This window comes from Triturus cristatus, chromosome 1_2 (assembly GCF_964204655.1).
Source record: "Triturus cristatus chromosome 1_2, aTriCri1.1, whole genome shotgun sequence".
NCBI lineage: Eukaryota > Metazoa > Chordata > Amphibia > Caudata > Salamandridae > Triturus > Triturus cristatus.
The window spans coordinates 538,639,811-538,653,441 of NC_140580.1; the positions used below are offsets into that span (position 1 = coordinate 538,639,811).

Below are 13,631 nucleotides of genomic sequence, written 5' to 3' on the forward strand. Positions count from 1 at the left end.
ATTTTAATATGCGCTCAGCTACTTTATAAGACTCAGTTCCCATATTCCTACAGAGGGGTTTAATCCAAAAGGTCCTTGGTTTCTTGTAGGCCGGACAAAAAAAGAGTATGTGGGATATATCTTCCCTAGCCCCAAGGGGACACATAGTACACAGATCCAATCCATTACCTCCAGCCCACTTGCATGTGTAGGAATTTAGCAATAGTACCCCATACCTAAATTGTAGATAGAGAGATTTTGCTAAGGGGGGAGCAATCTCGTCCATAAATTCCTCAAAATTAGGTGAGTCTTTTGCATTTAAAAAGGTCTGGGTCAAAGTACCAGTATGAGGACTCAGAATTACTTCACTATTAACGTGGGACCAAAAGGTTACCTTAAGGAGTTTTTTCGAAGACTGAGTCAAATTATGGGGCTCCTCCCAAAAAGTAAAAAGCCCCAATCTCTTGAATGATATACAGATATATTTCAACCAAGGGGTTTTCAAATGGACGTCCAATTTTATAAGTTCGATCAACCCGTCCCTATAGTCTATCAGTTCAGGGGTCGACCATATCCTAACCCAGTACAATAATGGTCTTATAGAAGCCAAGTGCTCTGTTCTTTTAAGATCAACGTCTAAGAACAAGGGGGCAACTGGAGTACGAGTCGGTATTTTAAGTAGACTGCGCACAAATGTATTTTCTATCGTCCCAAATTTGGAAGAATTACTATGTCCCCATATCTCAGCACCATAAAGGGCTGCTGATTGGGCCTTGGCTTTAAAGACCTCTAGTGCTGGAGTAATAGCTTTGGAACTACTTGCTCCGTGCACCTTTAGGATTGGGAAAGAGTTCTGTTTGAGAGACAACAAACTTTTATTTAGCTGGCCTTGCCAGGACAGCTTGTTGTCTAATGTCAACCCCAAATAATTAAAACTTTCTACCTTTTCCAAAGTGCGATTCTCTAGGAGCAAGTTTTTCCTAAACGTTTTAGTGGGGTTTATGGCCATGTATTTTGTTTTCTTTGGATTAATTTCTAGCCCCTTTTCCACACAATAATTATGAAAGGAATTGACCAAGTTTTGCAACCCTTTCGGGGTCTGAGAGATAAGGATGGTATCGTCGGCAAAAAGTAGAGAGGTAATCGGTTCACCGACTAGTTTTGGAGAGTCATGAGCACAGTTCCTCAAGTATGTTGGAATATCATTAACGTACAGTGAGAACAGCGTGGGTGCTAACACACATCCTTGACGCACCCCTCTATCCACAAGAATTGCTTTAGATAGTTCACCTGCTTTTCCCCATCTAATTTTTGCATAATTCCCTGTATGGAGTTTAATGAGTTCATTAAGTTTGCTCGCCAGGGATGTCTAGCTTCTTTAATGTAGACCACAGCAACTTCCGGGGAACAAGATCAAAAGCAGCCCTTAAATCTACGAATGCAACATAAAGACTACCCTGTCTGATCTTTACGTATTTCCAACAGATACACATAAATCTGAACACTTGGTCAACTGTGCTTACTTTAGATCTAAAGCCAGCTTGGTATCTTGAAAGTAATTTTGTCTCCTCAATCCATATTAAAACCCTATTTAAAATCTGTCTGGCAAAAATCTTCTGTAAAACATCAATTAAACTGATGGGGCGGTAATTGCTAGGGTCATGGCGATCACCTTTTTTAAAAATTGTAATGATTTCTGCCCCTTTCCATGATTCTGGAATAGGTGTACCAGCCAAAATTGAGTTACTAAAAAAGTTAATGTACGGCCCCCACACATTGACATCATGTTTCAACAAATCACCAGGGATTTTGTCAGGGCCGGGGGCCTTACCTACTTTTACAGCTAATAGTGCCTGAAATGTTTCTTCTAGGGTGAAATGTAATGGTACAGTACTACTAACTGGATCAACATCTACATTAGCTAGTGACAGATCATCCTTGCTAATCGTGTAAAGTTTAGAAAAATGATCACACCAGGTCTGTTCGTCCAGAAAGATATCCTTGGGTGATCTACCCTTTTTATTTCCCTTAGCAATTAAATTCCAAAAAGTACTTTGGTCATGTAATTTAGCTGCACTCAGTAAATCATCCCAGAGGTTAGCATCCCATACTTTTTTAGCTTCACTCAGGGTATTTTTGTATAATAACCTTGCATTTTTTATATCACATTGGCTCCCATATTTTACTACGTGAATCAGTTGTGATTTGGCAACCCTACAATCTTGGTTATACCATTGATTCCCTGATTCAACCTGGTCCGTAGTTGTAGTCACATATTCAACTCCAGGAAAGGGCCACTCAGGCTTTCATCATTGTGAGGTAGATAAAATGAGTACCATTGAGTTGGGTACATATAACCATCTTTTATTTAAACGCCAAGGTACCCTTGAGCATCAATGTGCACTAATTTTTCAAATGAACAATAAAGAGGTCTTTGTATGTTTTTCTTGCAATATGCAATGTTCTTTCAAAGACAAGAAGTCAACCAAGGCTGACCAGCTGCTAAGAATTATTTCAGCATTGTGGTTTCTTGTCTTTCTTTGCATTTTGTACCTTAGCCCTGGTGAAGATATTGCTAGAGTAAAGGAGTGTGAAAAAAGATGGCTGGAGTATATCTATGATTTACAATATATATATGTAAATAAAACATCTGATTGGTTCACGAACCAAACTTTTAAGTATTTCAAAAAAGATCAACAACACTGAACCGTGGTGCACTTGCTGTGAGACCCACGTATGTGAGCACGTAACACTGCACCCAGTAAAGCAGCTGTAGCGCGGGGGACATGGTGATGTTAATTAACGTTAACGTGCTCCAAAATGCACTGTCGGGCCTCGCACTACTGCCTTACACCAAACAGGGATATTCTGAGTGCAATTGTTTTCTAAGTAGCGTTTGGATTTTTCACAACTTTTGTGAGCTAATGTCACTCACTGTTCAGCTCCCCTACTCTCAAAACGGTTCCAGACCACAGTGGAAGTATGCCTAAACCCTACATTTTTCACTTGCGGCCTTATATACATTGGCCTGAGCCTCTTAACGTGTCAATGGTTTCCTGGACAATGGCCTTGCCAGCCAGCTGGGCGCAAGCAGCTTAACGTTCTGCAGCAGTAGCGCGCCTCTGCCTTCTGGGACTCCGGGAAACGCGTTTCACTGCAGCTGCGCACCGGCCTCGCCAAGTCAGGTCCCCGCAGAGAGAGAGGGGCCCCACTGGCGTGCAGTCAGCTGGGCCTCACAGACAGTTTCTGTCACTGGCTGTCATCGTGGACTCGAGGCACATTGAGTGATGCGGTTCAGCAGTGACCAGGGAGGCTCTCAGCGGCCTAATTCGGGGGTCCCCCGCCGGTGGCAGCAGCGCGCGCTGTACGTGAGTCCGGCCGGCAGCATCCATCCACCCTGGCAGCCGGGCAACCAACAGTGCGCGCTGCATGCGAGTCTGCCCTTCAGCACCCACCCTAGCAGCCGTCCGAGACCCTGACAGACAGATTACCAGCAGCGAGGCTCCCTGGATGCGCTGCGTGTCAGCTTGGTGCATGTTAATGTGAGACACGAACCGCGCCTGGCTCGGGGAGATACGTTCGTTCACGAGCAGGTAGACAGAAAGGAAAGACCTGAGGGCAGGCGGTGAGGTAGCTCAGTGAGTTCAGCTTTCCACGCCCGTAGTCTCCGTCTCATTTTTACTCTCGAATAATGTGAGAAGGTAGCCCGGTGTCATTTGTGTCTGTTAAATGCGAATTAACACCCCATGCAAATCCGTACTGCAGACGTCTCTCTGTGCAATAAACTTGGGGTGCAAACTTGAGGCGCGTTTATGCAATTCCTCACTTTAAAACCCACACTTTGGATTTTTTTTTAAATAATGTCAAAAATAAAATGGTAGGTAGGTTTGACTTGAAAAGTTACGTAAATATTTCTCAAACACCAATAAAATGAAAATTAAACTTGAATTAAAAAATGCTAAATTTTACTAAACGCCATCCTTGGTTGGAAAAAAAAGCTGATAGAAGTTAAACGTAGAGAGACAATGGGGCATATTATCAAGAAATGGCGTTAAAATTATCGCCGCTTTAGCAGCAGAAAACTGCCGCTAAAGCGGCGATAATGGGCTTGATAATATGCCCTTGAGAATTCCCATAGAAGCCCACGTTCTGGTGTCAACATGGGCTTCTATTGGAATTCTCACGGGCATATTATCAAGCCCATTTTCTGCCGCTAAAGCGGCGATAATTTTAACGCCGTGCTTCATAATATGCCCCCAAATGCGATAAAGACGTCAATACGTAGAAAAGAAACGAAAGAAAAGAAAAGGGGCGAAACGACAATAAAGCCAACGAGAAGCGCAGACAAGGTGGGGAAGAAGGTGAACAGCAGAACCGCCGACAGGTGAAAACAATGCAGGTATTAGGAGGTGCACCGTGGAGCTGGCCGGACTCGAGCTCCGCAGAAGGACTGGAGACTCACGCACGGAGTAAACTCTGCATAGCCCGAGCGGCCGGGGCTGGGCCTGTGCAGATTGGCTGCCGGCTAATCCTCCAGGGCTTTTTTGTAAAACTAAGAGGTGGGTGGTGCTAAGAGATCTCCTGGAGTGTGTAAGGAGCGTGGACGCACAGGAGCCAGCACAGACTCAGGCACTGCTGGTGCAGGCACGGAGGCTCTGGCTGCAGCACCGGCATTCTCCAAGAGTGTGGGGTGAGGAGAGCTGAGATGTTTGTGGGGGAGAAACAGGTTTAGGCAATAAAAGAACGGGGATTGGTGCTCTCATCAGTGAAGCCCGACTTCTTGCTAAGTGCATCTCTGTGGTGCAGCGGAGAGGACCGGCCTCCGCCCCAGGGTCCCCCCTGCCTGTGCCAGCCATGCAGCGGCCACTGAGCCTCGTGGCCTGGGCGAACCCCGCCCCCCTGCTGCTGGGGCTGCTGCTCTGCGCCGCCGCCGAGGAGTACGACTACTACAGCTGGCAGCTGGACAACTTCCAGAACGGGCGCTTCTACAGCAAGCAGAGCCAGTGCGTGGACATCCCCAGCGACCTGCAGCTCTGCCACAACGTGGGCTACAAGAAGATGCGCCTGCCCAACCTGCTGGAGCACGAGAGCATGCCCGAGGTGAAGCAGCAGGCGGGCAGCTGGGTGCCCCTGCTGGCCAAGCGCTGCCACACGGACACGCAGGTCTTCCTGTGCTCGCTCTTCGCGCCCGTCTGCCTGGAGCGGCCCATCTACCCCTGCCGCTCCCTCTGCGAGGTGGTGCGGGACAGCTGCGCGCCCGTCATGGAGTCCTACGGCTTCCCCTGGCCGGAAATGCTCAGCTGCAGCAAGTTCCCGCTGGACAACGACCTGTGCATCACGGTGCAGTTCGGCAGCAAGCAGGTCACCCCGCCCCCAGGTAGGGACTCTCTGAAGTTCTTCCCAAACCACGAGAGCAACCATAGTTACATTCCGAGTAATATTCATTCTATTTTATATGATGTATGTTGATTAATTGGAAAGACGAAAGCGTTTTTTTATATTACACAAAATATTGTATTTCCATTCCATACATATTAAGGTCATGATAAGGTAGCACAGAGGCCCGTGGCGCTGCAGGGAGCGCTTATAAAATGAACTGTGGAGAGATTACAGTATTTTTTCCCCCAAATAGAGGATTGGAGGCGTCCTTGTCTTGCGTGTCGTGTTGTGTCGCGGATGTACCGGTGTCAGTACGGTACCGGTACTATGTGGTTTTGACCATTGGTGCACATATAAGGGCGTCATTATTGGATAACCTAATCACACAGGTGTGATGTCACAGGGAACCAAAAGTAAGGGTAGCTTGTATATGCATAATTGAGTAATCGTAACAGTTCTGATAATATGAAGTCATTATATTGTGTTTCCTACCACAGAATTTCCAGTGACATCAGTTCCGTTACCCAACTCCAAGATACTCTAAACTTATTAAACACAGTGTTTGTTCTGATGCTCACCTGCGCCTTCCAAGCTCCTGCCAAAATTACCTTCGGAGGGGGGGATCGGGAACTGATCGATACATGCCATTGCGGAGGAGACGCCCCTTTAATGCCTCCTCCTAATTTTGATTAAGAAGGGATTACAAAACCCATTTTGGGGCCAGATAGGTTTTCCAACTCATTAAAATGTATTTGTAAATAGAAAAAAAGGCATTTTATGGCTGCAAACCATGCGATTTAGCAAAGAGCAGGATTTGCGCATGCAGAATGGCTTTGTACATCTGGCCCTAGCTTAGCTAATAGGGCTCACTGATTCACTTCTAGGCATTCTTGCAAACACATGGACTGGCCGATGGGCGGTATCACAAAAATGACAAACATTAGCTTATGGAGGATTATGCTTACGTTTTGAAGTGATTCCCAACTCTAATGGAATTTTCAAATCAATGCAGGACTATTGTTGCAACACTGTGCTAGTCACTGCTGTCCAGGAGCACTCGCATGCATTAAATGCATGCGTGAAAATGTTTCTCCAAGTGGAAAAGCCTACCTACAGAAAAATGCTGCCAATGTGCATTTAAATTTATCTTTGCATTTCTCCAGAGTGAACATATTTTGCTCTCTGGAGATGCACCCTGAACCCTCGGGGTGCAAACTTACTGTATGCTGATCCGGGGCCACTCATAATGGGCCCTAGATGATAGTGGAGATTTGAGTCTTTTGAGCTGCAGTATAAATGGTGTCGTTTGTATTACCAGGGATGAGGATGAGTAGTGTGTGGCGAGTGACTGGGCGAAAGAATGCTAGAGTGAGTTGGTAAAAGTAAATGAGTGATTTAGTTGGTATGAGTGAGTTCATTACAATCAGCTTTATTCGATTTTCTAAAAAAGCCCAAAAAAAGCATATCACACAAAAATATATCACATTTCAGAAAGATAAACACAGTAAACAGCTGAACATTAAAGCAGTGGGTTAGGAAACCTCATTACAGTGTAGTCCTTCTTCTCCATGGCCGCATCTTAGTGTGAGTGGGTTTATGTGCAGTACACATTGGTGAACCAACCAGCCATATGATTTGTGCAAGTAACTCTACGCCAAGCAGCCACTGTGCCATCATTTCCTTTGGACAGTGTGATGTTAGCTGAAGGGAGTGTAATCTTTGATGTTAGTAAAACATTCTCGTTGCTAACGAGATGGAGCATATGTTTTTGTTTGTTGCAGTTTTGAGGTTCTTGCTGAGGAAGAAGTTATACAAATCCTCCCTGGTCTGAGAATATCAAGCAAGCTCAACTAGGCGAACAGCCAGCCACAGCACGGTGCGATCCACCACCCACCCATAGCACGGTGCGTTCCACCACCCACCCAGCCATAGCATGGTGCGATCCACCACCCACCCAGCCATAGCACGGTGCGATCCACCACCCACCCAGCCATAGCGCGGTGCGTTCCACCACCCACCCAGCCATAGCGCGGTGCGATCCACCACCCACCCATAGCACGGTGCGTTCCACCACCCACCCAGCCATAGCATGGTGCGATCCACCACCCACCCAGCCATAGCACGGTGCGATCCACCACCCACCCAGCCATAGCGCGGTGCGTTCCACCACCCACCCAGCCATAGCGCGGTGCGATCCACCACCCACCCATAGCACGGTGCGTTCCACCACCCACCCAGCCATAGCATGGTGCGATCCACCACCCACCCAGCCATAGCACGGTGCGATCCACCACCCACCCAGCCATAGCGCGGTGCGTTCCACCACCCACCCAGCCATAGCGCGGTGCGATCCACCACCCACCCAGCCATAGCGCGGTGCGAACCACCACCACCACCACCCACCCAGCTGTAGCGCAGTGCTATCCACCACCCACCCAGCCATAGCATGGTGCGATCCACCACCCACCCAGCCATAGCATGGTGCGATCCACCACCCACCCAGCCATAGCACGGTGCGATCCACCACCCACCCAGCCATAGCGCGGTGCGAACCACCACCACCACCACCCACCCAGCTGTAGCGCAGTGCTATCCACCACCCACCCAGCTGTAGCGCAGTGCTATCCACCACCCACCCAGCCACAGCGCAGTGCTATCCACCACCCACCCAGCCGTAGCACGGTGTGATCCACCACCCAACCAGCCATAGCACGGTGCGATCCACCACCCACCCAGCCGAAGCGCGGTGCGATCCACCACCCACCCGAAGCGCGGTGCGATCCACCACCCACCCAGCTGTAGCGCAGTGGTATCCACCACACAACCAGCCACAGCGCAGTGCTATCCACCCCCCACGCCCCTAAAAAAGCACGGGGCAATCCACTACTCACCCAGCCATAGAACAGTTGCAATCCACCACCCACCCAGCAATAGCGCGGTGCGATCCACCACCCACCCAGCCATAGCGCGGTGCAATCCACCACCTCTTCCATCAGCACCGTGCTCACGCTGAGGTGACTGGCACAGCTTTGACCCATCAAAGAACTATCATGATCCCATTCTGTGTGGCACACCAACATAGATGGCGTCCCTGCCCTTGTTTTTCCCATCTGCAGTGAATATATTGACTCGAAAAATCTCCGAGCCAGTGCAGGGGCTTCAAGGAGCATGGCTTGGAAACACAGGGCGGTGCTGGGCTCCTCATGGTTCCAAGCTGTGCCGTCTCCACGCGGGCCTTTAAGAGTGTTAAGTAAATTGATGCTGTCTTTTCAGTTGTGCGAACAGCAGCACAGACTTTAGTAAATGATGGCCTATATTTTTAAAAAACATTTTATCGGCATCTTCAGGTGAGACGTACGATTCAATCAGGTTTTGCAGCATCTGAGCGAAATCAAGCAGTGCGGCAGAGGCTCGTTACAGACATGAATCATTCGATGTATGGAGCCTCGTGGTCTAGGCCTGTCTATAAAGAGAGAAGAACTCAGATGCTAACGCGAGAGGCCCCCGAGGGGCACTATTAGTGCCGTTCTTGCCCCTGAAGAGGGCAAAGCTTCCTCACACCTGCAGAAAGTCCAAGACTCAGAAGTGAGTGATCAATTGTGTGAGTCAGGCCTAGTGGCTCGAGGGACTAATGCATTCACTCCAATGATCACTCTTCGACTCTGTGGACACAGATTTGAAAACTGCTGGGCTCTCTCAGGTTTTCATCCTTCTGAGGTTGATAACATGACATGAGTGTCATGGAGTGTGGCAGCAATAAATATGGGCCACATGTCATAGGATCACTTCTGCGTTAAGTGTGCGCTCTATGATGCATGGGTGGATAATATGAGTGAGCGGTGGACCAGAGCAGAGGAGCTGGACATATTCTGCTTTAAGGCTGCAGAAACATTTCTCCGATACATTACCTTTGTCCTATGGCTGCCCTGAGGCCCACGCTTCCCTAACACGGCGAGGCCGCCCAGAGAGTGAATCTGTGCTGTAGAGAGAGCTGTGTACAACTTGCAAGACCCACCTTGCTTATTCAGGCAGGGCAGGCCCGCTCTCATCCCACGAGGTTGATAAAATGAGTACCACTGTTGGGGGTAATAACAAGTGCCAGTGACGGGGCTAACCGGGAAACCTATTCTTTAGGTGCCATGGTAGGGTTCAGGTTGTGTTGAGTGCGCATCGAAGCCAGCTTGGCACCACACGCTATTCAAGCTGTTGGCATCAATCTCCCATGGGAGGAAGTCTGGGGATTTTTATCACTATCCTGCAAGCTGACTGTGCCGGGGTGCTATTTTATCACTATTTTACACGAGTGTGCCATGGGCACTGTGGGCTTGAATCCCTTTTTCATCCATAGTGTCAGCCATCAGGCAATAAAAGTGCTAATAACTTTCACCGCCACGCTATTTTCTATCTCAGAAGTCAGCAACATGTTTTCAGGCACCATTTTCACTTTCTGTATGCAGTCAGGAAGTAGGAGAAATTTGCAGAAGGCCTTTGATTTCTGAGCTGGTCTTTACAGACATTTTAACTGGACACCCCGACTCCACCTGACAGTCCTGTAGCCTCCTTGAGGTGGCATAGCTGACAGTGACGCGTTTCCTGTCGGATTCACTGCCTTTTTTATTGCAGTTTTATATAGGGCGAACTCGACCCGAAGGTATTGGAGCGCTTTACATGAGCACCAGTTTCTTTACACAAGGACACATTCATTTTTGGTAGGCACGGGGCGATTGAGTGACTTGCCCAGAATCACAGGATGTTGAGCCGACCGAGCCTCGAACCCGGTTCCCCAGCTCCAAAATCGGCAGCTCTGGCCGTTGCAGCACATCCTCTGCCTTTTTGTGAGACAAGCAAGCAGGTCTTATCTGAGCAGGATCATAGCAGCTCATCCTGCAGCACAAGCACATGCTTTACTGTACTCTTATATACTTGCTACGTATTGTGGGGCGTATGAAGTTATAATATCTACGCAACTCTTAACTGTGTAAGCAACTGTAGTGCCAACCACTTACACAGCTGCAGGAACGAGGACACATATGCACCTAAACGCAGAGTTGGCTTCACACACAAGGTTTTGGATAGGGTGACCAGATTTTGAGAAGCAAAAGCTGGGACAGGTCAGACATAAAAAGCAGAAAGAACTAAAGCCTTTCCTGTTGCTTTTATTTTTTGCCTATCCTGGTTTTTGCATAGCCTTGTAAATGTGTGTGTTTGTGTAGGTATGTATGTGTGTATATGTGTGTATATATGTGTGTATGTGTATATATATATATATATATATATATATATATATATATATATATACAGTAACAAAGGCCTCGCAAGGGCTGAAACGCGTTGGTGTGAGCCAGGATTGCTGAAACTAAAAAAGCATAAGGCTGGATTTGGTGTGCGTCGTATCCTTGTTTATGAAAATTAACTAAGGGCTTGGATTCAGCCCCATCGCGATTGCACCTGTCTTTGAGAACGCTGCTAAAATGATCCGATTGTGTTGGATATCTATATATATATATATTATACATTTCTCAGGATACTTTATAAAAACATTAGGGTGTACATTTACTAAGATTTATCACATGTTTGCATCAGAAAAGTGGCGCAAATCAACCAAGAATCTTTTTCACTAATTTACTTTCCAGCGCAAAGATTGTTTTGCACTGGAAACTCACTTTAAAAAGTAGCGCATAGCACTGCTTTGCATTACTGGGTGCCAGGGGGCCTTCCATGGGTGGTGCATGAGCATTCCCATGCAACCACCCATAGTTTTTGACATGAAACCCTATTTACTGAAAAAAGTAGAAAGGGTTTTTCGTCAAAAAATAGCACCCACTTCAACCAGGAGCTATCGCAGAGAAATGCTTTTATTTGTCCTTTCTTTTTTGACTTTCAATGTGTGCTGCACTATACAGCATTCATAAAAGGTCGGAAAAGTTTTAAGGTTAGTCTAAGCACAGTATGTTTGACTAGAAGGGTACCCTTCCAGTACAAAACCTATGCTAGACTCACTCAGACACACTTGCACTATGGTCCAAAGATGTGTGCATGGCGCACAGCAGCACATGTCTGCGCCGGCTCTAGGGAGCGGGAAGAAGAGTGCTATATTTATTTTAAATATGGCGCTCTCCTGCTTTCTCCTTCTCAGGCCAGTAGCGGTTGCTACCAAACGAGGTTGGGGGGTGGGGAGTGCAGGGGGTAGCAGAGGGGAAAAAAACACTTACCCGGATACTGCCAGCCAGCTGCTGCCTCTCCTCCGACCTCATCTCTTTTCCTGGGCAGCAGATACCATGAAGCCCACAGCCTCCCATACTCCCCAATTACAACGCTGCCTTACTGCAGCGTTGTGATCAAGGCCGGATTGGTCGTAGCAGGCACCGGCCATTTTCCCGCTGGGCTGGAAGAGTGGGGGCCGGTTTTGGACCAGTGGGGATTGTTTTGGTTACTGAGGGCCGGTTTTGCAGCAGTGCTGCAATATCGGCCCCCTGTAATAAAGCGCAGCAGCCGTGTTTCCCACCAGCAACCCCCCACCCCCCTGGGGCCAGTTGTTCTCAACTGCCAGGGATGGTTTGCGTTCCCAGTCTGGCCCTAGTTGAGATTGGTCTGAGCGCCGTGGTTCAGTGCTCAGACAGAACTGGGAGGCTGTGCATGTTCTCCACCCAGTCTGTAATGCAGCCTGGGTGGAGAACATGCAAAGTCTGCATGACTGTTTGCCCCTCCCGAGAGGGTCTGCTAAAATGCACTTAAGAAGTGCCTACCACTCCTCCCCCAACTCTTCTGCTTTTCAAAAAAACGTGTGCCCTCGCATGAACCTGCAGTCTGGAGGTGACTGGGCACAGAAGGAGCAGAGAAGCCACTCAGACTCTGGGACCCGGTTCCACAGGCTCCGCATATGCTGCAATGACGTGGGCCGTACACAAATCAAATTATGCCAGCAAAATTTACAGCATTTATTTAAATTTCGCATTATGCTATATCAATTTTTCTCCATGGAAGACTGTTCACACAGGCGATGTCCGGCTGAAATACACTTTCTGCAGAAAGCACTCTTGATGATATCTCTACGTTTATTTTGCGCTCATCTGAAAAAGTCACGCAAGCTACTCGCTAACTACAGTTTACACTATAAGTATAATTTCATGACATTTCCGTGAAATTTCGAAAAAAATAAAATTCTGCAAAGCTCTATGAACGAGAAAATCTGAGTAGCCTTTGTGCTAATCAATGAGAATATGGTGTGAGACCACTTCAGTTGTTTCATAATAGTTTTAGGTTGCATACCTCTGTTATACGTTTTTTCTGTGCGCAAAATTGATTTTTGTAGGTTTTGGACGACTGTTGCTGAAGGCCAAGAATGAAAACTGAAATAATTGTAGTGATCTGACACGGTAAAGAGTCATCAGACCTCTTGGCTTTGTCTCTTCATCTGCTCCCCTGGTGTCTGGCTACCTGGCCATGCTGCACTCTGCCAGATTTCATTCCTTCACATGCACACATTCAGGTCAGTTCCAGGAGTTGAAAGAGAGGTAACGAGAGATCTTCAGCGAACACAATGTTACTAGGAGAACAACCATGTTGTCAGAGCTCTAAAAGTAAAATACAGAAATCACGCCTGATTGGAACTGACGTTTAAACATTTTCAAGCATGAAACATGATGTTTCTACTGATGGGATCAGGAAAAGCTATTTTGAGAATGCAATATGTTTTTTCAGTTTATCACTTGCTGGAAATAAGCACATTCTGTTATCAAAAGCAGGCTTTTCAGTTTGGATGTACTGAAATGTTCTCAAAATAGATTTTGCAAGGAAATAAAACCATCATTTTTAGATTTTTGTTTCTTAGTAAGTACACATTTGATTTTGTTAACCATCAGTGTGCCATCTTCATCAAATACTCATAAGCTCTACTGTCATAAAGGCCAGATTGTGCCACATATGTCCATTTATTACCATTGCATGCTGGGTATGCACACCATATATCCACGATTTCGCTACCATAATGCCAAGGCTGTTCCCAATATGCCAGGAATCACAACTAATGTTCATGGGGCAATCTCATGCCAAGGATGCCCACAAGAAGACTAGAATTACCAACATAATGCCTGCCCTGCATTATGCCAGGAGTGGGAACGGTTGTCCAAAAGGGTACCAACAAAATGCCGCTAAAATGACCACCTTTGTCTAGGGCCACCATTACACAAAGGGTGGACACTTTGCTACAATGGATACCCACTATTACTCATTGAATCTCCACTATTACTGTAGGGGCAGCAAGTGCTCTGGGG

At 47.2% G+C, this 13,631-nt stretch overlaps 1 protein-coding gene across 1 annotated transcript in view; it reads left to right on the top strand.

Annotated features, from left to right (window-relative positions):
* The first annotated feature begins 4,330 nt into the window (after nucleotides 1-4,330).
* SFRP5 (secreted frizzled related protein 5) overlaps nucleotides 4,331-13,631 on the top strand; it is a 120,862-nt gene continuing 111,561 nt past the window's right edge. The window contains exon 1 of the mRNA XM_085606349.1: nucleotides 4,331-5,356. Coding sequence (XP_085462475.1) covers nucleotides 4,834-5,356 — 523 coding nt within the window. The 5' untranslated portion in view covers nucleotides 4,331-4,833. The remainder of the gene's footprint in view (nucleotides 5,357-13,631) is intronic.